Source organism: Scleropages formosus, chromosome 5 (assembly GCF_900964775.1).
Source record: "Scleropages formosus chromosome 5, fSclFor1.1, whole genome shotgun sequence".
Lineage (NCBI taxonomy): Eukaryota > Metazoa > Chordata > Actinopteri > Osteoglossiformes > Osteoglossidae > Scleropages > Scleropages formosus.
In genome coordinates, this window is record NC_041810.1 from 21,968,740 (window position 1) to 21,995,757 (window position 27,018).

The following is a 27,018-nucleotide window of genomic DNA, read 5'->3' on the forward strand; positions in this document are numbered from 1 at the left end:
GTAAACCATACAGTACTATACAGTAAAACTGGCAAGCATTAACTCTTAGGGTTAATTAGGGGCAGCTAGAAGTGTGGTGGGTAGAGCTGCTGATTTTGGACCTCAAGGTTACAGGTTTAAATCCCACCTTCAGCTGTAGTACCCCTGAGCATGGTACTTACCCTATTTTCCTCCAGTAAAAATGACCCAGCTGTAAAAATGGGTAAATAATCATAGTTAGCTTAGTATTCTAAGTCACTTTGGAGAAAAGCATCAGCTAAGTGAATTAATGTAATTAGAATGCAGCTTAAAGAAACTCAGCATTAATTTGTCTGCAACTTTTATTACATATTTAAAAGTTAGATTAAAGTAATGTACTCAGGAATCTTTGTGAATTAATTATTCTCCTTTCCCAGCTGACGGCTCTTTATATGTTTTTCATGTGTACTTAGTCGTTCTAATGGTATCTTGTGGCAGCCTTAAATCTCACTTCTGCAGTAACAGAACGCGTGGCATAAATAAACAAATGAGCCCATAAGCTCTCTACCCCGATTTGGCAACTGGCCCAAATAACTTGTTTTTATTGTTCTGGGCGTGCAGAGAATCCCTCTCTTATGGATTACTGAAAGCTGCAAATACACATACTTTTAATTTATTATATCGGTATGCTGCATCGATGATGGGGCGGTTATATTTATTCTAGAGTATTTGTGATGCTCCCTTTCATGAATTAGTCGAGCAAATGTAACCTCTCAGACCCAAATGTTTATTGATGCTAAGCATTTCGGAACAGCGAAGATGTGCAGCTATCTGGTTTGGTGTGAAATGCTGCTTTTTTCATGCTCTGTATCTATGTGTTTGTGCGCTGTAATGACAGCCTTGCTTAAACCTGCAATCAATGCCTCTGCAATAGCCCCCAGTTTTTGTGGCCATAGCAACACTTGGCTGCTCTCCTATTCCCATTCCACTCGCAGACTAACTCAATCAAATAGCGCTGTGATTTCGAGAGGCCGCTCTAAATGCTGCAATTTGTTTACCTTTACCAGGGCAAGAACCGTGAGCTTCGCCGCTGCTCAAGGAACAACATTTACTGTTGCTTAAATCACACAAAGTTTCGTTTAAAAAATTCGAATCAGTCGTATTGTGTTCGTTTTCCCAGGGGAGTAAAGCAAGCAAATTTAGACTGTGTTTTTTAATATGCACTTTGGAAGCAGCCCAGGTGGTTTACAAAGCGGCCCAATTAACTTGTGCTTGTTTATATAACAAATCCGTCTGTCGCCTGTTTGGCTCAGCAGCCCAGGTCAAGGCAAGGTAATGTGAACAGGCATGTGTGCTCGCTAATGACAGCTGCCCTGGGCCATCAGCAGAGCCCTTTTTCGAAATTTCCATGTGAGGCTGCTATGGAATGTGCTCCTTATTCCCTCAGTCCGCTGGATGGAGAGCTTCCACCTGTAGGGAGGCAGCATGGCGAAGGCACGTAAGGCACGTCTGTTTTACCCCTCCTCGAATGACTTTCCTTCTTCGCCGCCAAGCGGCCGCGATGACGTCTCTGGTCCCGACACCGCAACGATGCTTGATTTTCGCATTTGTGCCGATGTCGGAAGCTTTGGAAAACATGGGCGCCATCTGCGAGACCACTCGTTCGCTAGCGCTTTGGGCGGGAGGTGGGAGCATGTCACTCGGAAAGCAGCTTGTGTGCATCGGCGCAGGCCTCCATTCGGGTACCACATATGGCGGTTAAGGCACTGAACTTGTAATGCAAAAGCAAGTCACAGGAGACTCCCTGCGGTGCTACCATATGAAAAGTACTTACCATCTCCTGTACAGCATCCCTCCGTAGGCTCTTACAGCTACAAGTGTCTTCTCATAAAAGCAACATTAAACCAATAGAATAGCACCAAGAATGCATTTCTCATGGTCCAGTTGTGCCCATAGGAAAAGGCTCCTCATCTATCCTGTGGGTAGCAAACATGCAGCATTTTCATATTACGTTTATTTACTTAGCAGACACTTTTCTCCAACGACCTCTATGTAGTGTTCTCAGCCCACACACCTTATTCACCAAGGTCACTTACACTGCTTGCACTGGGTCACTCATCCATACATCAGTGAAACACACTCTCTCTGTCACTCGCACACTATGGGGAAGCTGAGCAGCATGTCTAGACTGTGGGAGGAAACCAGAGCACCCGGAGGAAACCCACACAGACACGGGGAGAACATGCAAACTCCACACAGACTAAAAGGGGATCAAACCCATATCCTCTCGTACCACCCACTCGCTGTACCACCATGCCGCCCAAGAGCAGCGGTCCTGCAAACAGCCCTGTGCTCTGGCTGCTGTTCTGTTGCAGCACTGCTACTGATCGGTGGCAAGGCAGGGAATTTCACACATGACACTTTCGTACATCAAGCAGACTTGCACAACCCTCCCTCATTACAACGTTCCTGTGATCAAGGCCGACTTCAGCAAAGCTTGTGATTAATGTGTGTGGTGTGACACTAGTGTGCTTTTACTCGGTATCAAAAACCCCATGGACTCCAGAGCCTCCAGGATTTTTAGATTTAGGCTTTAACATTTTCCGTAGGTCTGCTCGTCTAGAGCTTGCACAAACAAAACATACGCAGCAGCACCGGTGTGTTGGAACTATGGTGTCTGACATGTAGACGGAAATGTAGAAACACTTTGACTTGAATTGAGGTGTTAAGCCCAGCAAGGCTGCAAATTCAGATAAGGTTTTGAATATTTATTGCACTGTTTAGTCTGCCAGCTCTCCTATTCACCCTCGTACTTCTGGCCTATATATCTGTGTTTAATAATATTTCATGTGACATATGGTAGAGCTGCACTGCTATGAAGAAATTCATCATGTTGCATGTAAGTGTGAAATATACAGTATAGCCCGAATGCTGTCTAGCCCCTTGGCTTTGAAAGGTTTGGCTTCCTGATCATCTGCTTTACCTTTGATACAGCCAATAAACGTCCTCAGAGAATGCTGAAATGTTGTTTTCTGCTGTAAAATCCACCTGCTTTTCATCACTTTGCAATGGGACAAGACACGAGTCCACGAGACACATCTCAGTTACCATGGTAAACCTCTCCCCACCCTGCTTTTTGCGGTTTCGCTCCTGTTTTTTTGCAGCAAAGCACCTCTGGCAGCCCGAATATATTCACTAAATCTCGCTGCTATTCTTCCCAGGACCAGAAACACACACACACACACACACACACTCAACGTTCAAAACCAAAGATGCTGTCGTCTCACAGGAACTTGCATACCGACACGGATATGGGCTTCTACCCAAATCCTGGACTCACCAAGTGCTCCATCACTGTAAAAAGCTGCTGAAAAAGATCAGATGAAAATTTAAAGTAGTCTAGAAGAGCAGATAAAAGGCTGTTTTGTTCTCCACGTGAAACATAATCGTACGTCAGCGAGTTTTTGGATTGAGATACTGGAGAAAATGCAGACGTGGAGAAAGATGCGGTCGGTGGTAACAGAAAGCGGCGTTCCGAGTGCCTGCTGACACAGCAATGCCAGCCACATGACGTCTAGGGTATTTACTGACAAATCAAACGGGTGCCAGGAAGGAATCGTCCACATGGTGAAGCACCAATCATCCGAGCTCATAAAGATGCTGCTGTGAATGAGATCCCGGCTAAGGAGCTCCGAGAGCCTTGCTGTGCCACCGTGCCGCACAGGGGCAGAGCAAAACAACAAAATAAAAAAGTAAGATAAATGATGAGGGAAAAGGGGAATAGAAAGTATGAGCCCGTTGTGTTCTAGTGATTTTGTACACGTGCGTCTTCTGGATTTAACGGTGAGCGGAGCAGTTATAATATTCCACACCTGGTTTTGAGTGACATTTTTTGCGTGATTAAAAATGATTATTCCTCCCCCGTTTAAATGAAGGGTAATGAAGAGTTCTTTTGTATGAGAATTCTCTTTACGAGCAGACCTTCAAGAACAAATGGTGGTTTTTGTTCAAGGGAGGCCTGGAATGTACCGACTTTCATTGCCAAAACAAACCTCACGGAGGAAATTCATATACGGACACTCCTCGACATACGCAAATAGACCGTTCTTCAACCCCTTGAGTAAATTGAAATGTACGTATGTTGGATTGCCCCTTATCCCTCACCATTCAGCATAATAGCATTAATAATTCTTCCATCTCAGTTATTGCACCTTGATATTTCTTCATTGTTATTAGTGTTCTTTTCATGCTAACTGTTCTTTTCACGTGCTCCTTATATGTGCAGCATCCTTCACCATCGTATTTACCGTCCATACGACTAATCCTGGTTCCCGTGCTATAGGCAATAATCTTTGTCCACCTTCATACTTCCCTATTATTTTCAATTTCATCTCCAAATCGATTGCTGTACGCTTGCAAGACAGTTTTCATTTTGCTTCAAGCATATGTTTACCACAGGCGTTGTGAATAAGGAAATGGGTCAAAAATTTGCGAAAAAAGCACTACGCTAACGAGAGGAGATGCGTTCACGGCTCAAAACTTGCGAGAACTGGAAAGATGGAGCTTCCTGCCTTGTCTGGCTTCGCCGAGTTGCACTTAATGTGCTTCAGATGTTTTGCGTAAAATAAAAGCCATTTCCGTAAGTAATGTGTACGCCGGGAATTTTTTCCATAAATCCAGATTTTACGTAAGTCGAATTTACATAAATAGAGGAGTGTCTTTATCTGTATTTTAAATAACTTCAAGTCATTAAATTGACCCAGTTAACCTATTTGTGTTATACGATTTACAATTAGCTCAACACCCGTTGTTTGAACGTAATGACCTTAGCTAGATAACAACACATCCCTGCAAAATTTTTGAAATATGCTAAATATTAGCACAATACCTGGGAAAACAGCAGAAAGATATTTTTTAACCCTCTGTATGCAAATGTTTCCATGGGCTGTCAGAAATGGAGGTGAAACACTTCAGGGCAGTTTTTCACATTAGTAGAGCAACATGCGCATTTTTGCTGTCCTTATAGACGAGCATAACAAATTCTCCCCATCTCCTCCCCATGTGGAAGGTAATCAGTTCACCCCAGAAGCTTCCTTCACCATCTCAGATGTGCGATGGTTTTAATTTACACACAACTGGATCTGAACTCTCAGACCCATCAGGCTGTAAAATAAATAAGGGAGTCATGCCCTTATGTTCCATGGCATCCAGGAGACAAATAAAGGCAGAAAAGTTATTGGAAACAGTGAAATGAGACTGAAACTGGGACACTGGAAAAAGAAGAAAGGTCGTAATGGAATTCAGATGAGTTCAGTGATGTCACTAGGGAGGTGCGGGGAGATGCGGGGCGATGCGGACACCATCAGAAGGGGTGACACCAAAATGACTGTCTATAAAATTTTTGTGCAGTCTTTCACTAGAAATGTATTATTTTTTTTAAATAAAAATATTCCTGTATTTAATTATAACAAGAGAAACATTTTTCATAATAAAATGCAGCTTACATGTATCAATATATGTACAAGGGTAAACCTCTGTGCTCATTTACTTTTTGAACCTTCCAATGCACTCTGCTCAGAGCTCTCTCACACACACACACATATTCTGAACCGCTTGTCCACATTCGGAGTCACGGTGAGCCGAGCCTAACCTGACAACACAGGGCGCAAGGCTGGAAGGGGAGGAGACACACCCGGGACAGGACGCCAGTCTGTCGCAAGGCACCCCAAGCAGGACTTGAACCCCCGACCCCCTGGAGAGCAGGACCCAGGCCAACCCACTGCGCCACTGCACCCCCCCCCCCCCCAGAGCTCTCATTATTACCCAATTACAGTGATGCTTCGAATCACGTGGTTTCGTCTCCACGCACTACAAGAGCACGCGCTCTGGTTTCCGTCGCTGCCTCTCTTTTAAAAGCGACTGAATTTTCTTTGTGAGCTTTAGTGGAAACTTTCAGCAGAAGCGTTCAATAATTCTCAAATAAGCAGCGCAAGAATATGAGGTCTGACAGCTGAGTCAGTCATGCAGAGTTTTGTGAGTCCCTAATGAGTCGTGCATTGTGAGCCCCATCTGGCTAAGTGGCAGGGAAGCCATCCTGTTTAACAGGCCTGAATTGAAGCAGCCCTAGAACGGAGGCTCTGGCTCGGACCTGGTAATGTGAGCTTTGCCTCGATATGCAGAAATGGAAATTGGGGTTTGGTGAGGGGGCATGATGATGGTACAGGGCTTAGAATAAGCTCTGCAAATATTCCTATCAGGACCATGACTGCTGGCAGCTAGATGACAGCCTGGGAAGTTTGACCCTTGGATCTCTCCATCGAATTGGTTCAGCCTTCATCCAAAAATGGTCATCTGTATGGGCTTCCATCCCAGAGTTATACATGACATGGTACCGTGACTGATACTAATGTTCTTATGTGTTCTATTTTATTAATGGCCACTCAGCATCCGTCTGACGGAAATTCTCTTAAACAGACCATGCACTTCAGGATGGGAAATATAATTTGACAATGTACTTGTCCAGCAAGTGGCAACTATTGCGGGTGAATGCACACATGTAACAGCTGAACCAAAGTCCTGGGCAAATTGTCTCAGAGTCGGATGAAGAAGCTCAAGATGATGCAAACGCAATAAAATGCAAGTCCAGCTCATCATCTATGCTGTCACATAAAATCTAAACTTCTCCGGGCCCCCAACTCTTGCTACTTCATTTAAAAGTATCTGCCTTCTTTTTTCAGTGCTTAAAGTTTTTTTAACAGTATATCATGCTGCATATTTAAAAGGCAAAAACATTTTTACATTTATAATTAAATTGATAACAGCCATCTTCATCATCATTATTACACAACAGCTTGTATATCTGTATAACACATACCTTTCCCATCAGGGAGAACATGTTGAGTCTTGATAGAGATGTTTCACAGTCTGTTGTTCCTGGTTGAATCCCACTCCTGCTGTAGTACCCTTATTCAGAGCATTTACACTGAAATACTCCAGTATGAATAGCCTACTTTATAAATAGGTATCGCACGGTCTACTTGGACATGATTGCCACTATTAGTAAGACAAGCCTGAAGTCAGTTTTTTCATGCCAGATTATTTTTACTTAATTCTTTTAAGTTCTCTTGCAATTTATGCATAAATAATTATAATTAACCTTTTACTAACACTAACCTACAGTGGCTGAGTAAAACTTCTGAATAAACAACAGATGACATTTGTATCAGGGTTCAAACCATAGCATAAAATAAACTAGGGGAAATAAATCACAAGGAAATTTGCTGTCATCATCATTCAGCACACAGGTAAACACCGGTCACATTTGTGCTCATGGACCACTGTCCTCTTCGACTTTTAAAAGTTTTTCTGCGGTACAGCATACAGGAAACACTAGACTGTCATGTTTCTGACCGGAAAGTGAGACATCAGGCCCAAGTGCGGCGCAGAGGCGCACAGGCTAGGGGATGATCCGAAAGTCGTCGTCAGGAAACTAGCGAAGGTCACCGAGGAGCAGATGTCGTTACGAGGAGGATCCGAAAACCGTGAGCTGAAGATCAGGCAATGTGTCAAGGGAGACGAAGAGGGTGAGGAGAGTCAGGATGAGGAGGGTCAGGAAACAGGAGCAAGGACGAGGAGGTCAGGAAAAAAAGTAAGCAACACTATCCACGAAAGGTGAGCAAAGAGTAAGGCTGAAGGTGGTTCCGCATCTTCCTGTGTTCCGGGCTGTCCTTTTATGCGCCCGGACCCTGATCGGCCGCAGACGTTCCTCGTTGCCGAAGTGGAGGGCGTGACATAGATCTTCTCAAGAACAAGAGCAGTGACTCTTCCTCTGCGCTCATTAATTTCACTCTGAGGGATCACTCAACATTTTGCGTTATTTCTTTCTCCAGGTTATCTGCACAACTTGGTCCACTTGATGAACTTTACTCTGTGGCATATTTTAAAAGTATATATTCTATAAATCTCAAAAACGCTTGATGTTCTGTTACCCCATGGCAACAGTTTTCCCACTTAAAGTACTTTACCTTTATTTATTTAGCAGACGCTTTTCTCTAAAGCGACTTCCAATGAACTCTATGTAGTGTTATGAGCCCACACACCTTATTCACCAAGGTGATTTACACTGCTAGATACACTACTTACACTGGGTCACTCATCCATACATCAGTGGAACACACTCTCTCTGTCACTCACACACTATGGATGAACCTGAACAGCATGACTGTGGGAGGAAACCAGAGCACCTGGAAGAAACCCACACAGACACAGGGAGAACATGTGAACGCCACACAGACTGAGTGGTGATTGAACCCATGTCCGCTCGCATCACCCAAGTGCTGTGCCATCATGCTGCCCCAATTTAGACTTCAGGAAGAAAAAACTCAGCTGTGGATAGATGTAAAATTCTTAGTCTTATGGCTTCAAGTCTGACCTTTACATTGAACTAAAGTACAATTGAATTCCCCTCTTATTTCAGTGGATAACATCTGAGGCTTTCTGGAACCCTCTGTGTGTGGCCTTAAGAAAACTGTTTATGAACCTTAAGCTGTCTTTTGGGCTAGAGAAAACAAATCCAACATACGTGAAGGAAATCTCACCAACGCATTTAAGATGAGTGGTGGGTTTAACGTAGTGATGAATGATGGCTAGAATGCCAGTGAGGAGACACCTGTAGTGGTCTGGATGGGGCAAAGGGGGCCCTTCTGTCCTGTGGCTGTATCTGTTGAACTTTTCTATTCTAACGTGTCTACATGCGGAATGGAATGGAGCCATGGAGTGCATGAGTGGGGGCAGGGGGGAGTGAGGAAAGAGGTCATGGCGCAGTGCAGTATCACTGTGGTTCTGTGGACTGGTGAAGGATTGAATGGCAGGAATCCAGCAAGAGGCAGGTCCTCCTCACAGTTTGGATTGAGCTACGATCATCAGCAGTTCTGAAAGCACGTGCCGTCCATTATCTCATTCACACCAAGGGATGCGATCGCGGACAGCCTAGGTGTTGAGCTGCAGCTGAGCGTGTGGAGAGCTCTCATTAGACCAGGGGAGAGAGAGACACGTCTCCAGAGTTGTTGTTGCAGGGTGTCTGGAACATCTTCATGATTTCTACCCATGTTTTCTGAGTTACTTTCTGAGTGTGGGTTTAACAGAAGCTTAATGTGGCATTCTCTCAATTTGACATCTCTGGGATTTAATCATTCTTTCCTGAACAACATGTCCCAAAATTAATTTGTTAATATAGTCACTCAGGGTATCACGTTCCCATATGTGATATCGTGTTATATTTTACGCTGGGATGTTGCTGTAAGAAAATGTCAATGGGTAGTTGGATGAGGACGGCAAAGATGATCTCATACACACACACCCTCCTTGCTCTCAGGCTATGGAAGAGTTTTTTAAATTTAATATTTGAGCTATTCGATGAAATACTTGGTTTGACTTTCATGCCAGCCACGATGCATCTAATTTGTATGCCTTTTACAAGCAATTTTTGAGGGACGACAAAGAGTGCCTTCCTGATACAGCTGCGCAAGCTGGTGTGAGCACCTCTGAAGGTGAATGGAAACATCTCAGCAGAGGGTAAACAGATAATTGGCAACATGGAAAAGTGTGTGGGTTGAATGTGAGAGCAGAGACCAGAATTAGCCTCCCTGAAAATGGACAGCCTGCAGTATTTTCTAAATCATTACTTGGGGAAACCTTTGCTTTGGAGCCTCATTAATCACAGCTTCCAGAATGTGCTGCTTCTTACTCATGTCCCACGCAAGGAACCCCTCTCTGATCATGAAAGATCATTAATCGCCTCTTTCCAACTCCAGCAAGTGTTTCGGAAGCCAATCAAAAGACGGGTCAGATTACAGGTCATGTCGGAATTAGTTCCCCCAGGTAGGGGGACAAAAAAAGAATAAAGCTGTTTCACTATGGATTTATTCCAACAGAAAGTAAGCCTTGCTTTATAATCATTAGGTATAAAGAAATGAAATGAGGCAGAAGTAACTCCAACACCCACTTTGATAATGGTGAGAGTTAAGTGCACTCAGATGTATCCCTTCAGATTTATCCCGTCGCTCTAAAAATCAGATGTGCAAACTAACAGAAGGAAGCTGCCGCTGTCTGTTGACCTTTTCGGGAATGAATCACCAACAGGTGGGAGAGATGGAGAGACGGTGGAGCCACGGTATGCCAGACAAGCTTTTTTTAATCAGAAAATGAACAAGAAAAAATCATGTGATCACTTGTGTTTTTCCTCTCTGTGGAATATGTCTGGCTCACTTACAGCCATTTACCGTGGTTCATGTGCAGCGTCGCTCACTAAGAATCCTTTCATTCATTGTGCAAGTAGACCCTGGAGTGGTTCTACCCTTTTGAAATACTGTTTAACCCTCAGCATTTCTGTCCTAACTGAGAAGAAAAAAACTAGGTCTTTTTTTTTTAGACTGTAAACTTTCCTGCTTGCATTACAATAATGCGTTAAACAGGGTCAAAACTGAACCTTAGTAGTAGAGGCTCACAGCTCCTGGGTGCTTCAATCTGTGTGGAGTTTCCATGTTCTTCCTGTGTTTGTGTTAGTTTCCACACTGGGAATCATTTCCAGGTGCTCTGGTTTCCACCTGGAGTCCAAAGAGATAGTGTGTGTTACTGCCCTCCTACGGACTAGTGTCCCGTCTAGGATGTACCCTGCCCGAAACCCTATGCTTCTAGAAAAGTCTCTTGACCAGCATACTCTGTACTGGACAAACGGTTGATAATGGAAGACAGACTATATGGACAAATTGATGAAATGTTTCACTGTGTACAGGGTCCTCATCCTTTGCAAAACTTTTAGGAACACTCCGCGAAATTCGGCCTGCTTTGACTTACGAAGCTTTTGGTTTAATTATTTACCACGTTCTGATTTGAGTGTATTTTTTTCCAGGCACTTTAGCTGGGCAACTCTTCCTTTTGGACACTTACCCTGCTCTTCGGCTACAATCGCGAGCCAAGGACACTCATATCCCAAATGTTCCTTCATCACAAGGTCTGTTGAGAGAAGTAGAAACAAAGCCCAGCATGGCTGTTGTTTACGGGAAGCTCTTTTCCTGCTAACAGCAGGTTCTGTAGACATTATACACAACTTGTCAGCAACAGCAGAGATGTCAGATTCCCACTATAGCCTTGGTTGTTTACAATGAAATACAAATATGCCCCGTCAGGACTATTCAACAAATGTGCGAAGTCAGGGCTGTTTCCAGCAGGATTTCCAGCTCTCTTTGGAGCACTGAGGCTTAGAAAAGGATTTAAATGAGGTCAAACAACAGAGCGAGTTGAATCAGGTGGGTCACTGCTTGGCTGGACCAAAAAAAAACCCAGACTTGGCCATGCGGGGTTTAATTAAATAGCCTGTGCTAAGCCACTGTTTGCCCGAAGAGACGCTCGCTAACTACTAAATGTCGTACTTAGCCCAGTTTAGCACTGCTGTGTCGAAGGTCGGCTTCAACCAACTGTGTCAAGATGTGTAGTGAAAAGCCTAAGGAGTCATCTCTTTCGTAAGTCTTAATCATAAGATGTTCTCTAGAATTATTCACAATTATTAGGAGACAAAGCAAATTTGAATGGGCTCATCGTGGCAAGAACCTGCCGACACAACTGACCCTTAACTGAAAACATTCGATGAGTTTGATTTAGTCCAATCTTTCATTCATCACATATTACAAAAATAATATTTATGGTGACAAGAATCTCTTTTGTGCAATGACCTCCGTTGTCTCTTTCTAATTGTGTTTCTCTTCCACTTCTGAACCAGAGTAGTCCCCTGTCACATTGTATTTCATCACGTAGAACATTAGTTTTCACATCAAGTGGGTGAATAATAGGCAGTGAATCTTCTCCTCTTGCCTTCTGCTGAGAACATGTATTTATTGGATATTTACATGGCTCATTGGCCATATTTTTTGCTGGCAAAAATGCGTCGAAATCCCGTTACCTTCTCCTGCAGAGCTGCTGTACGGACAGCGGTGATGTCTCCTATGATAGCGGTCATGCTATAAATAATCTGTCCCCTGTGTCTGAACTCTCACCTCATATCAAACCATCTGCAGGCGCGAGGCTCGGAGGAGCGATGCTGCAGTGAATCCGAACGCACCATGTTTCTGGACAACATGCACCGTGCAGTGCCTTCGTCGGCCACACGTGTGTCAGGACTTCGTTCTGCTGTGCAGGGAACTTCCCCCAGCGGCCAGGCAACAAACCTAAAGTGGCAAACAATTTGATCTCACCTGCCTGACACAGTAACGGAGGTTGTTCTCTTTTCAATGAAAAAAAAGAAAAACATTAGCGCTGATAAAGCAGCTTCGGATGCAGAGGCTTTTGCTGAAGGGATTTCACATGTTGGTTTCAGCCACAGAATTCAATCCCTATGTGGTTCTATAGGGTAACATTTATAAATGGGTTCACTGCCATGAACCCCTGACACTTTGAGTCTAGCACCAGGCTGTCATAAAATAAAGCGTCTTAGTTAAAACACCTCCGGCGTGACCAAAGCGCCCTTCCTCCTGCAAGAGCCCCCAGCCCCCCCTCCTCTCCACCCAATGCTGCTCACGTCTCAGAGCGCTGCGTGAAGTCAAGTTAATTATTCGCTTCTCCAATCTGGCAGCCAGATCTGATTACGGCTGATTGGCAGATGAAAGGCAATCTCTAAGATGTGTGGGATCTGACAACACGGCGACGGCTGTGGTCGCGGAGTTGCCCGCCTGCAGAGCGGTTGGCACGCAAACCAAACGATCCCGATCATCCATTTGTGACCCAGCGCCAGCCCTGTCGCCCCAGATCGGCACATTCTGAGTCCTGCCCGACATCAGCTGCCGTGATGGACAGCTGCAGGACAGATCTTGGAAGCGAAGCGAAGTCCGGGCCGCCGTCTCACTCCAAAACAAGCCCACGCCCACTATGTCACCACTGTGGGACTTTCCGCTGCTCTCACTGTATCATATGGACCTCCTTAGAGCCTGGGCAGTTTAGACAAACTGCAAAGACATATCCCAAAACTGGGAACTTTCATTTTGCACACTTGTTTTTCGCATTATTGAACAGTTTTATTCTCTGCGGGACACTTTTATGTGTTTTTAGAGCCGTAACCGTGTTTTTTAGCAGGATATTTGCTGTAGCAAATCGGAAAAAATATCTCCTCAACATCTTTACTGTCAACCCTTTCTGTCGTACTGTATGTTTAACACATCTTTCAAATTTCTTATTGAAAGAACACAATCGGGACTCTATACCTACTGCAGAACCTGTTCTGGAATATTCCAACAAGCAGCCTCAGCAGATCTGGCTGCTGTATTTGCGGTCAGAGCCAATTTCCAATAACAAAATGTTTGTTCTATCCTGGGACATGTTTAATGAAAGGATATTCCCCTTGTTGGCCACTCCCTCCCACTCAGCAAAAAAGCACTGTATAAGTTTGGGTTGCACCCTTATTATCAGTTTAAGTTCCTGAAACGGTGTAGATGCAGGAATTAACTCTTGTCTACATTTATTTTAAAAGTATTCTCCTACTCACTGTCTGAGTTGTGAATCCCCAGCCAGAAAACGTGGGAAGAAAAACACCTACAAAAGCATCGTCTTCAATGGCTGTACACAAATTGAAAATCACCCTGCAGCAGAGACAGCTGGAAGTGATCCTCATGAAGCTCACCCTAGTACCATACTACAAGAATGACTTCTCACACAGAGAGTTTGCTGCTCTCCTCGAGTCCTCCTTTTTGTCAATTTGCTTTTCACCGAATTGATCTGGTATGTTTAGCAACTTGCAGTGATTTACCAATTTATATAGCTGGATGGTTTTTACTGCCATCATTCAGGGTAAGTACCTTGCTCAATGGTATTGCAGCAGGAGGTGGGATCTGAATCTGGGTCCCTAAGGTACAAGGTAGCATCTGGTACCACCATGCAACCTTCCACCCCATGTGTTTTGTAGATCACCGTATTTAATGTTATTTACTCATTAATACAGCTGCCTTTTTTTCACTGGAGTAGTTTAGGGTAAACACTTCATCGGGGATGTGAACCCTCTATGCTGTAAGTACTATACCACTTGCTGCCTCCAAGAAGGGCTTTTTGCTTAGGAGAGCTACACAGTAGGGTGCCTTTCAGGACTTGAACCAGCAGTTTTCTAGTTACCTGTGCTTGACCCACAATACCTGTTCCCTGAGGTCACTTATGACTTAAAACCACTTAAACTACCCTTTTCTAAAACAGGGTAACTTTTGTCACAGAATTCAAAGTAAATACCTTGTTCAAGTGTACTTGGGATTTGAACCCGCATCTTTTGAGTTGAAGGCAGCACTGCTATCCACTACACCACCATACACATGGTGCATCTGTAGATACTGTGCCTTACTACTTACCTCTTCTTCTCCTAAGCAGCCCCCTCCCCTCGCCCCCATGGATGGCATGATGCTGAGTAGGTAAGCAGCTGTTTAACCTCCCAAAGGTGTTGGAGAAAAGTCGCTGACCATGGTTCTGATCTCCTTCCTGACCTTCATAACTCGAATGGTACTGGACAGACATGTCCATGCTGATTCCATTCGTGGCCCACCAAGTTCCCAGTGGATTCTGCAGATAAAAATGTCAAGGGTTCGAGCCGCTTTCTCAAAACCTTGAATACTTGCCATGCCTGATTAAACCTCTCTGCTCTGATTCATGAAATATGTAAAGCAACTGAGCCCTCGGTGTTCCAGTGGCAGACAACTCACAAAAGACACAAACGATGTGTGTGGGTGAGAGTGGTAGTTGCTATGGATGCAGAATGAAGAGGGACGGGCAGGGAGTGAACATGGCAGCTGCTGCCAACTATGGGAAATGAAAGAAATGAAAATTTAGCTTCATTTCTGGAGGGACTTGAGTCATCTCTCTAAAACAATCCCCTTGTATTCCTCCTTCGTTTTGAAAGCTGTGCAGTCTGTAGAGACCCACGTGGTGTTGCGGCCTGAGCTGCCAGTGAAGCCTCGCCAAGGGGGAATCCACTCAAGAGGTCCTTCTCTAGCAACCCCCTCCAGCGTGTTGGACAAGCAGTCCAGAGTCCATGAGTTGCTATAGTCTGCATAGCTGTGCATGTCTATAGTCTGCACAAAGTGTGTGTGTAGCCTGAATACAGTGCGTGAAAAGGTAACCACATCATCCTGCTGCCGGCAGCAGTGGTCAAAACTCTTATATCAAAAATCATACTGTTTGAAAGAAAAATTGTGGGAGACAGATGTTGTCTGTTCTATGCCTCTAGGCAACAGGTATCTCGTAAGTCAGAATGGCCCCCATCAGAAGAAAGGAGGACTATTAGGAGCCTCTTAGAGAACAGGCAGCTGGAATAGAGTTTAAGGGATGGACCCTCTCTCTCTGAATGCCCAGTGCAATGAATGGGTCAAGGCGTTAAATTCCATTCAATATATGGGGCTTTATAGGGGTATATGAACATCTACAGTGCAGTTTGCCCCTGATGGTGGGCAGTGCAGCAGAAGGTCCACAGATTCCTGACAGCAACAAAAATTTGTATTTCATAGCTCGAGTTTAAATTGTTAGCCTGTCAGAATGAAAACAATTTTTGTACTGATTCATTTAAAACTTTTCTAGTTGAGTAACTAGAGATGATAAAGCTATGGGAATTAGGTATTCTATTGAACACTGCAGCAATTTGCTCATTTCCCTCCAGGCATATTGATATGTTTGTTGTTTGCATCGGACTAAAACAACAGTGAGGTTAATGGAACTAGAGTTTATCTGGCAAAAAAAATTGAAATCTTTTATTATTTTTCTTTTATGAGTAACAACTTTCATGAGTAGCAATTAGTAGGAGATGTGGGTTCCTCAAATGCTATGAATTATTCTAAATTTACACATAACAACAGCAAAAAAACTGCCTCTTCAACATGATATTATGGTTTGCTAATTGTCCCTTGGGTGGTATATGATCATAAAAATTGAAGTAATAGTCAACCAATTCTGTGATTCCCATTAATTCGTTACAGGAAAGAATGCAAATAAGATTTTTGTGTCACGTCCTGAAGCAGCGGATATGAAAGATCATGAAGGAAATTTATTACACTGTAAAGCAATCCCACCATTTCCTCTAACTTCTACTCTTTAATTATATTAAGAGGTTTAAGGGGTTGCATGGGCATTTAGTCTATAATCACTAAAGTTTTTCGCAAACTTTTTGAGAAAGGGACATCATTAAAGCATTCTCCTAATTAGCATGGAGGCTTTCCTGTCCGAATGCCACAAAAGATAACCCGAAGGTGAGAACAAATTAGCTGGAGCAGTAAATAAATGTGCTGCTCTTGGTCTGTCCCAGCACAACACAGCTGTGCGGCTTTCTGGAATCAGCGCTCTGTGACTAACAACTAATGCAGCTGTGAACGTGTTTCATATTCCTTCCAATAAATTTCTATTCTGCTCTCAATAGAGTCCTTCTCTTGTCATGCAGGCAAGGATTAAAGATTAGTGCCTGGTGCTGATGGTGTCTACATGCTGAGAACCCTTGCACTGCAGCTGGTTAAATGGCAATGAGGCTGGAAGGAGAACTGATCTCCAGCGTAGCATCGGCTCTTCTCGGGGAGCATGACCAGATCCTGGACTGGAAGAGAATTCTAAGCATGCAATCAAACTGTCATGAGGCATCGAGCCACAACACACTATCTTACATAGAAAAAAACTGCAAAAACAAACCATTAGGCCTGAGCGTCTGGATGGATTTTTGAGACGTTCCAGAAGCTGCAATGGGGGCCTGCAAATTTCTTTTTTCAGTTGCATTCAATGAAGACAAAAAAAATCCTTCTTCTGTGAAATGAATGCAAGTCTTCAATTGCATCCTTGTGTAGTGCACAAAGAGCAGCTTGACAATCCATTAACAAGCTGCATTGTGGAGGTAGAGGTAATAATAGTGGCTTCATTCACATTATAAATAAGGCTCTATAATAAGCTAGCCATTGTTGCTCAGCAGGCAGGCTTCAAGTAAACAGGAAGATTGTTTCACATGAAGCACCAGCTTACTGGAAACTCCGATGGCTGGGCATTGTCCAGCAGCAGCTCCCTAAAAGGCACCGGCACTGAAAGCCAAGTGGAGCAGGCCCACAGAGGCTCCACCAGGCTTAGATGATCTATGTAGCAAAAAAGATGAAGGGGAATACCGGAGTGCTGTACACAAATAAACATCAGGAGGCTGAGAGAAGGAGTTTGGGGATCCTCAGATGGACACTGCCTCCATTGCCAAAACACAGACACACACAAAATGCACAGGACTCATGGTAACTGGATCGGGCAGCACTTTCTACTACTGCAACAGTCCCTACATCTCTTCCATGGGAACAAGGGACTGTTTCCCACCATGCACCCCCTCATCAGTTCCAAAAGCTTCATAGAAATGCAAATTCTGATATTCATTCATTAATAATCATTACTCTCTTTTGAAGCTTGTCACGAGCCATGACACAAAAGTTCATTAATGCTCTGGGTAATCAGGGTAGAATTGAGGGTCATTAAAACAGGATCTTACTCCAGCCCTTCAACTGCTCCTCATACGCCGGTGCCACATCGCACTATCGTCAACCAAAGACCAAAGCATTATGAGACATGACAGAACTGTGTGATACAAGAGTAGGTTTCCCACCTCATATAGTGGCACTCCAAAGCAAAGAGTGCTCTGTGTTTGTGGTCCATTCAGAAGTTCTGGGCCAATTTAAGCTAGGTTTGTATTGGCAATGATACAAAAAATCTGTTGTGGTGAAGAAACTGATATTCAATCTTTGACAACAAATCAGTAGAGTTCAGCCTATGTTTTAACTGGGTAGCATGGGAAATATCGAATCCATTCTATGAGAAGCTGACAACTCATAGCACCTGCGAGACGGTAATGTAGGAAGAGAGAGAGAATACTAGGTCCAGAGTCACTTCAGTGTCTAATCAAATTCTCCTTAACACTGTAAATAATTAGACGAAATAACTCAAAAGCTCTATTTTTCCTCCCCCGTCAGGACACTATCTTGTGAAAGTAAACGTTATTGACAGCCACCGATCTGTCCTTTTCCCCCACTCTTTGTCTCACTATCAGACAAGGTCTGTGGGTTGACTGTTTGTTGGCATTTTACCTTGTGGTCCCATGGTTGTTGAAGCTGTTGCTCCATTCGCTGGTGCTGTCCCACCTGCTGCTGTTCATTTCTCCTCATAACAGCATTTACTGGCTTCTGTTAAAGAAGCAAATGAGCGAGTGCTCAGGGTGCGAATATGGCTCACCAACTGACTTGCTTCTCCATCTGTAGCATGCTTTATGCTTCGGGGGATGACCGGATGGGCTGCAGATGTGTAGGCATGGGACAGCTTCAAGTGCTCCTCGGGCTAACATTGAGGAGCTGTCCAGGGTCCTGATCTCTCTCTCTCTCTCTCTCTCTCTCTCTCTCTCTCTCTCTCTCTCTCTCCTCACATCACACCCGCTCGCATCGCTTGATTTGAAAATTATACCATTCGTGGCCCTTTCAGGGATCGGTAATTTGGGAATGGCTTTGATTGCCAGCTACTATTTTTTACACCCCAAAACACAGAAAGACAATTTGTTTTTAGGGTTCCATGTGAACACACATGTGTGATGTTTTCCTGCTGGTTTTACATACAGTTGCCAAACAAGCTCAGTTAAATCCAGTAGCTGTGGTCTTGATTCCTCATGGATCACAATCACATAATCATTACAGCTAACGGCTCCAGCCATTACAGCACCTGCTGCCTCCAACCAGCTCCTCACTACTAGTTGCCTATTGAATTGCTTGGGAATATAAAGATGTTCATGGCAGAAAATATGATGCAAGTTCATCTAGCAGACAGCAGATCAGAAGAGGAGAGAGGTTTTAAAAAGAGACCCCTTTGAGACCCTTTTTGAGTTTTTAGCAGGATTTGGCAGCTTTGAAGGAAAGAGAGACCTCTTTCCACCAAATTGGAGCCAAAACCAAGAACCTTTGGGGCTTTTGATTTTGTACCTCTTGTGTGTGGAACTTCCAGAGTAAGAGCAAATAATCTGGCCCGGATATTTAGTACCACTATTTTAGTTAATTTTTTTTGAAAAAAGCTGAAAAAGCTCAATTCCACTTGGCATTGGGTTCTGTTGCAAAAAGCAGCCCATGTCAGCTGATGTCTGTGACCCGTGAAATGCTGTTTGCAAACCAGTCTGTGGACACGCCTTCATGGGAGAAGCTCTACTGAGTTGCTTCCTCAAAGAAGTCTTTAGATTTTAAACTTTGCAAGTGGTTGTTTCGACTAATGAAGAGGCAAGATGTAACAAGTAAGCCTTAGTTTTCACAGAATTATTTGCTTAGACGCCCAAACTTGCCTTCCTAGGGTTGCCACCAGAGACGTTATTCATTAGCAACCATTAGTGGGTGGAATGATTCTGTCAAAACACTCGAAATCAGTCTCTGTGTTTTGGCAAAGACTGCATTTTTTTTTTTTTTAGTAAAGTTCAGTTTCTCATGGGTGAGCTGATTATGCATAAAAATAAACTCAAAAGAAATAACAATAAAAAGTAGGTCCAGGAAACTGTACAGTTGCAGAGGGAATACATGAGGTTCTTTTTCGATATCCTCTGCAGCACACACACACACACACACACACACACACACACACACACACACACACAAGAAAGGAAACACCCGCCCACACATAAAAGGAGACAATGCAGCCAACCCATTAGGGAACAAACAAACACACAATGTGATGGATCGAGAAGGAAGGCTCATGCATCCTTAGACACTGCACATGTATGGGGTCCTTTGTGCTGCAGTGGCACTTGAAAATGTGTTTCCAAAGGTTTCTTCAGGCTCTCTAGGAGGTCCTTATTGCCATCTGCTCCTGTGTTTCTGGCCTCCCCCCAATTACATCCCAAAATGCATTTCCACAAAGGAAAAAAGCAAGACACCTGTATTCCTAGCATCCTGTGGGGTGGTGATGTGCGCGTAGGTGGTGCTGTGTTATGCGCTTATGGGGAACAAATGACAGCCAAATTTTCTTGGTGTAGAAAAAACAGCTGACAATTGAAAACTCCTTTGTAGAGAAAGGAAGATGTTGTCACTACATAATGTCTCTTCTCCGTGGATTTTGGCCAGAGTAAATCAAACTCATAGTTCCTTAGTGCCCATGATACCAAGTTTGCAGGCCCACAAACTGAACACATAGCTGGGGGGTGGTAGGCACTCCCCTAGAGAATTTCCGCACTTTGGCTGAAAAGTTGCACCAGAGAGAATAATATATGGAATTCTCAACAAACCTAACTCAACAGGTCTCATATTGCCTTCTTTCCTGCTTATTTTATCATGGTGGTCACATGACCAAGAGAATAGGACCAAAAGGGTTTCTTATTGGTCAGCAGACTTACGGAACGCTTCATGGTCCATTTGAACTGGTTGTATTACATTTGCTAGGAGTCCATTAATAATTAATTAACATATTAATAATTATTGGACTCCCCGCAAATGCGTCAGATAAATTAATAAATAGAATTATTATATTTATTCTTTTATCTGACACTTTCGTCCAGAACAACTTACAGTTTTAAGCTAGTTACAGTAATTTGCCCATTTGTACAGCTAAGGAGTTTTAGTGGAGCAATTTCAGGTAAGTTACCTTGCTCAAGGGTACTACAGCTGAAGGTGGGATTCAAATCTGTGACCTGTAGGTCCAAAGGCAGCAGCTCTTCCCATTACACTACAGTTGTCCTATAATTTAAATTAATAAATTAATGAAGTATCAAATTTTTTAAATAACACATTAGACATTAAAAAATAAGCACCAAAATTACAAAATGAGTTTAAAAAGACTAAAAAATTTCATATAATACTCAGAGTTGGTTCCTGAGAATTAATGAATAACTTAAATTAAATTAAATTAGAATTAAATTAATAACTTAGAGTGTGGTCCCTAGAGTGAGATTCATGAACACAGAACAGAAATGGTATGGTCTTTGTTGACCACATGTGACATTAACACTGCAATGACTGTACTCATTGCCCCATGACACTGGCTAAAGATCTGTGTTCCCATGACAACAGAGGAGGAAAAGCCTTCCCAGGTCACAGCTCATTCCAGCATCGTGAAATCTGTGCCTGTGAGAAGGACCTCTGGCGTATGGACTTGTGATGGTCTTATTTGCAGCGGTATCAGGCAACTCACTGCCTCCATGCTGTTCTGCATCCATCTCTGTGTGCTCTGACCGTGGTTGGCCTCTCCGTCTTTGTTGCTATCACAGTGCAAATCCTGGAGTCCAGTCCTCTGCCCCCTCTCCACTAGCCACTCTGCAGCTGAAGTGCTCTCCCCTACTTCCAGCTACCTGCCAAGAGGGATTGCAGTTGGGTGGAAGGTGCTGGAATGAGAATGCGGGCTCATACTGAGTTTTTTCCTTTCCACAGCGACTCCCATCCACCGAGCTGTGCCATGGAGGCTGCACCTGTCAGAACAGAGCAGGACATGGAGCAGGAGAAGGAGAAGGAGGAGGACGAGAGCACTGGCTCCCAGGGAAGTGTGGGGCAGAAAGCCAGTCTGCACCAACCCGAAGCTCCAATAGGGAAGAGGAGTACGGGGCCTGGCACCTGCACACACCCCCCTGCTGCTGACTATGAACTGTCGCTTGACCTCAAAAACAAGCAGGTAGGGGGTGATGTGCAGATAGGCACAGCTGTGGTGGTGGAGAGCTCAACGGTTTGGTGGAGAACTGTCATCTCTAAGTAAGGCATATGACAAGTGAAAGTAATGACAGCGGTGATCTTGAGTTACTTTCCTGTTCATCCCTGGCACAGCAATACAGAGACAACTGAGGAAAGAGGATTATTTTCAATTATCTTCCATTACTTTTCTCTTGATCTCCACTACAGAACAGATGAGGTAACTCATCACGAATGACTCTTTTTAAGTTTCTTTTCTTGGGTTCCTGTTTATCCTTCTGAGCGAGACCCAAACACTTTCATTTCATCACACACTCACTGGTCCTTTGCAAGTCTGATGTCTCTCATCCATAATGCATTTTTTCACCTCTTACTTTTGCCTATCTGCATCCTAGCTAGTGTGTTTCATTCACATGAAGATAGAATAATGAGGTTGAGTTCCCTTCTTGTATATAAAAACTGGAATTTTGTAAAATTGAAGTTTTGGGAGGGAAATGTTATATCAAACCTCTGGAAACATTTTGTTGTCAGTCTTGCACAGTGGATGTAAAAAACCCATTAGTCCACATGCTCCACATACAGTGTTTTCTGCAAACCAGCCCCCACCCGCCCTCCACCTCTAGTTTTGTCCAAAGGCGTCCCACTTGGGGGGCTAAGCAACCTTGCAGTAGACTAATCCGAAATGGAAAGTACACAAATCATCTGCTCAAAAGTACAGCCAGTCTAACATTTCAGACACCTGAAAAGAACATTCTAGGGGTTTCAGCAGTGCCAGGGCATGTTGCATGGATGATTTAAATACACCAAAAGGTGGAACGGTCCTCTGTTGGTCTGCTGTGTGTTCGACCTGAATTTGTGCTAAAGGCTTGACTGAAGCAGCTGATCTGGCTCCCAGAAACGGACACTGGCATGTGGGGAAACGTCAAGCTTTCAGTGTGTGGTCTTACCCAGCTTGAGGGGCATTTGTTGATGGAGGGGAAGGCTGCAGGAAGGCTTCTCAGCACTAAAAGAGCCGCACCGTTCAGGGCTGACATAATGCATTGGGACACCTTGGCACAGAGCAGCCGATGGACATTGCTGATGAGGTTTAACTCTCCATGACGGTCATCTCCAATGCAGCAGGAATTGCTCATCCCATCAATTACCCGAGCCAGAGGAGCAGCTGATTTTCATATGAAAGGCCTGTGTGTTCACCCATGGGTGAGTGTATGGTTTAAGCTTTCATCTGCTCCAATCTCGTTTTGTTAACATTTTTTTCCGTCACGTCGGCAGAGTTCTTTTACTAACAGCGTTCGCCATGACAGGTAATTTTACAGTTCCTGCACTCCATGGCTGATGCACGGGATGCCGTCACTCTGCGCCGAGGACTTCGGTGTGTCATGCGGGAGCTGGTTGTCAGATGTAACGCATCGATCTTCTTTCTAGCATTGCGTGCAGAGGATTAGATTTCATTAAAGCGAAGTGGCGAGCACTTCGGCTCTGTCGGATTGCCAGATTACTGCCGGGACAATCGAGTCAAAATGTGACCTTGAATTTGTAGAGTTTAAGACAGTTCCCAGTCACGATCGGTGATACACTTTGAACAAGTGGGGAGTACATCTTCGCACAAAATGATTTGCTTGCCAGAGCATAATTCTGGAAAGTTTTCTCCTAAATTGGTGCGCTACTCAGAGGTGGGTTACTGGCAGGACTCCTCTGGCTGGATTTCGTTCGTTCGTTCATTCATTCATTCATTCATTTTTTGCTTTATGCAAACTAATTATTTTAAGATCTTCAGCCCTTGCTGAAGAACATCCCAAGCTTACTAATAAAGTTAGCGTAGAACCTCTCTAATTCCATTTTCATAAGGCAAAAGTTTGACTTTGCCCAATTGTAATGATAAACAAGATAAAGAGCAACATTTATGCAAAAAAGCAATAAATATGCAGTGGAAATTAAATACACCATTGGAACGTATTCAGATATATCTGAGGCAGAAAATCACGGAACACCATTGAATCAGTTTGCTCATCCATCACCAACTCACTGATGCCTGGAAAGGTGAATTACAGCATGGCAATGACAATGTTCATTTACTTTGCTGAGAGCAGCGAAAAACTCATCTAAATTGTCACTCAACTTCTAGCATATTGTAGTCTGAAGGTCTCTTTCATAACGACAGTGGCCTGCTTGTCCGAATTTATTTGGTTCAGCGGAGGCTCAAAGGAATAAATTTATTTATTTCTTCATTACTATTTATTACTTCCACTTTTTTACGTCTACTCATTTACTTACGCATGCATATCAGCTATTTTTTCACCTCATTAAAGAGCTTTGATTAGCTTGTGTGCAGCCCAGACTCATAAATATACATGCATCAGCCAGACATAAATCAATGCAGAATGTGGGCTACATTTCCCAGCCATCCTCCTCACATTTTTGTTTGGAAAAAAATGGAATACAGCACAGAATTACATTTGAAAATCACACTATTAACAGGATTATAGAGCTTAATTTGTGTCTGAACACCAATATTTGTAATATTTGTCATGCAGTACTATAATATTTTCTGTAATGTGTGATGATAAAATATGTAGATGCCCTGATTATTAATATCCTCTATTTGGTTGAAACAGTTGTCGAGGATAACTTATAACATGCAGTACTGTACATTATAAAGGCATTTTTAAAAATTTTGACAGGTGTAACGGAATTTTAATTAAAATTCAAAGTTTTTCGTTTGCATGTTTGTGAAGAACAAAAACTTGTCACAAACTGATGAGGAAATAAGTTATAATGATTTACCAGTTCATACAGCTGAGTAATTTTTATTACATCATGGTAAATACCTCGCTCAAAGGCACTGCAGAAGGGGCTGGGATTCAAGCCCGGGTCTTTAAAGAACAAGGGCTCAAACCACTACATCACCTGATGCCTGTGATTGTCTAGCTATTCACACTAAGCAGTTAGTGTTTTGCTCTTTATTGTAGTCTTGCATCTGCAGTTTTGTTCGTTTCTCTAATTTGTTATTCAGAGACATTAATTTTAATGGAGGAAACTGCACACGTCCAGTATGCAAATAGCGTACTGTTACTTGCGTCTCAATTCATTGTACAGTATAAGGAGCTCCACACATAGATCAGTCCATTCATCCACACAGCAAGGCAGTAATAAACATATTGAGGTGAATTAACACCCTGCATTAAAAAAAACAAACAAACAAGCAGAAGAAACACCTTTTACTCATTATATGTACATCCAGATATTGACATTCATACCATACTGCACCTGCATATGCTTCTTATGTGGAATGACTGGCACTCAATGTATAGATGGAAGAAAGTGCAATGAAAGGCAAACATGGCTCATCTACAGATTCTTCGAAAAGAAAATGACAAGCCTTGTCTCCCAGCTGTGGGAAGATGAGATCTATCAACTTTTAATGGCACTCTGACGTCAACATTTCTCCATGTGCCAACTCTAAACATTAGCACATGTTCAGCAAATTAATATTTGATGGAAATAAAAAGAACAAGCGAAAAATTTGTTTTGTTGTCCATGTGGAGCTACTGGTTCGTTGTAACATTGGAAAGCGTGCGGCAGCTCAGAAACACTTGCAGGGGACGTCATGCCGCGTGACCGTGTGGCCGTGCTGTGAAACATCCCTTTTCTAGCCTGTCTAGACGTTGAGGGCAGATCTGCCCCTTCTATGTGAACTCTATGTGAACCCCCCCAGAACCCCGTCTGAACTCTCCGAACTTCAGTCTGTTCTCTTAAACTAGCTGCCAATTTTCCATTCAGTGAGACAAGTCAAGTATAAATACAGCTGACTTTTGCAAATGAAAAGTGTCCCTACATGCAAGTGAACACCAGTAAGGTAGCTGAAACTCAGGATGGCTGTGTGGCAGAGTGTCACTGAGCTTTCTCAGCCTGAAAGCACTATTACTCAACTTTACCTTTCTTTTTTCTCTTTTGAAAGGAGCATCACTTTGTCTCGCAGAGAATAACTCAAGAGTACCACTCAGCAAGAAATTGGCTCAATGGCGATAAAATACTACATTCACATATTTAACAGACAGTTTTTCTACAAAGCAACTGACAATTATTTACCCCTTTACACAGCTGAGTAATTTTACTGGAGCAGTGTAGGGTAAATACCTTGCTCAAGAGGACTACAGCTGGAGAGGGGATTCAAATCTGCAACATTCAGGTTCAAAGACAGCAAATGTAACCACTATGCTACCAGGTGCCCAGTATAATTCATGCTATTCCTAAACAGAAGTTATGTCTATATTTCTTATGCTTCTGAAAACTGTCAGATTTCAGGTCACTTGTTCACTGTGTTCTAGGTGGAATGCAGATTTAAATTATACACACACACACTGGTTGAAACCGCTTGCCCCAAGCGGGGTTCCGGAGCTAAACCCACCAACACAGGGTGCAAAGGGACGCACCCAGGATGAGATGCCAGTCTACCACAGAGCACACCAAGCAGGACTTGAACCCCAGACCCACCAGAGAGCAGGCAGAGGCCAAACCCACTGCACCACTGCACCTCTCTACCCACCCCACCCCACTCCACTCCACTCCACTCAATTAGGCCAAATGTAAATGCAAAACACACAGATAGTAAAAGATACCTGGAAAGATATCAATATAAAAAAAATGTGTTCAATTATGAACTACTGAATAAATAATTAAAGCAATAATAAAAAAAACGAGGTCTAAATGTTTTTGTTGCAGTGTAGTGCCTTGCAATTCTCAAATGCATATGGAAGAATAATGGCCTGTTAACTATTTCCCTTTGGTACAATAATAGTAAGTACATTCAACGTCAGCGTTGTGTTCTATGCAGCTGGGATCTCGGTGGATTTATTTACAGTAATTAAAAAACCCAACAAGAGGAATTTACGAAATGCATTTCTCTAGTGATGGAGGTAAAGTGTTTTTGAATAGAACTCCCTGCATTGCCACATGAACCACTTGAGTATCAGTTTCAAAAGCTATTGCTCAGTATTGAGATCACCTTTTTAATAGGATTTTCTGGAGATTTTTAAATTTTTAGTCATTTTCAGCTATTGCCTAAATTAGAACAGAAAATGTCTGCACTGTATTTTGAAGCCACATTTATGACCTGCCAAATGTTTGACTACTTCAAAAACTATACATTTTTCAGTGATGTGACGCCTTTACAAAATGCCTTGGGTTGTGCTCTGAGCCATCAGCAAACTTTCTGTGCTCTATTTGCATCTTTTACGTAGCTGAGAGCTGTGGTTTGATGCTGGATAGTCGCAAGTGAAGGGTTAACAGATCGGGGGGGGGCAAAGAGAGCATAGGCCAGAAAATCCCTCTATAGCACTCTCAGGAGGTCAGTACTTTGTGAAACATTTGTAAGGTTCAGAAAGCTCTCTGATTCAGG

The 27,018-nt window shown here is 43.3% G+C and overlaps 1 protein-coding gene across 7 annotated transcripts in view; it reads left to right on the forward strand.

Annotated features, from left to right (window-relative positions):
• LOC108942122 (IQ motif and SEC7 domain-containing protein 3-like) overlaps window positions 1–27,018 on the forward strand; it is a 73,422-nt gene that overhangs the window by 15,416 nt on the left and 30,988 nt on the right. For all 7 annotated transcript variants that reach the window (XM_018765252.2, XM_018765253.2, XM_029251613.1 and 4 more), the window contains exon 3: window positions 21,369–21,606. In XM_018765252.2, coding sequence (XP_018620768.2) covers window positions 21,369–21,606 — 238 coding nt within the window. The remainder of the gene's footprint in view (window positions 1–21,368; window positions 21,607–27,018) is intronic.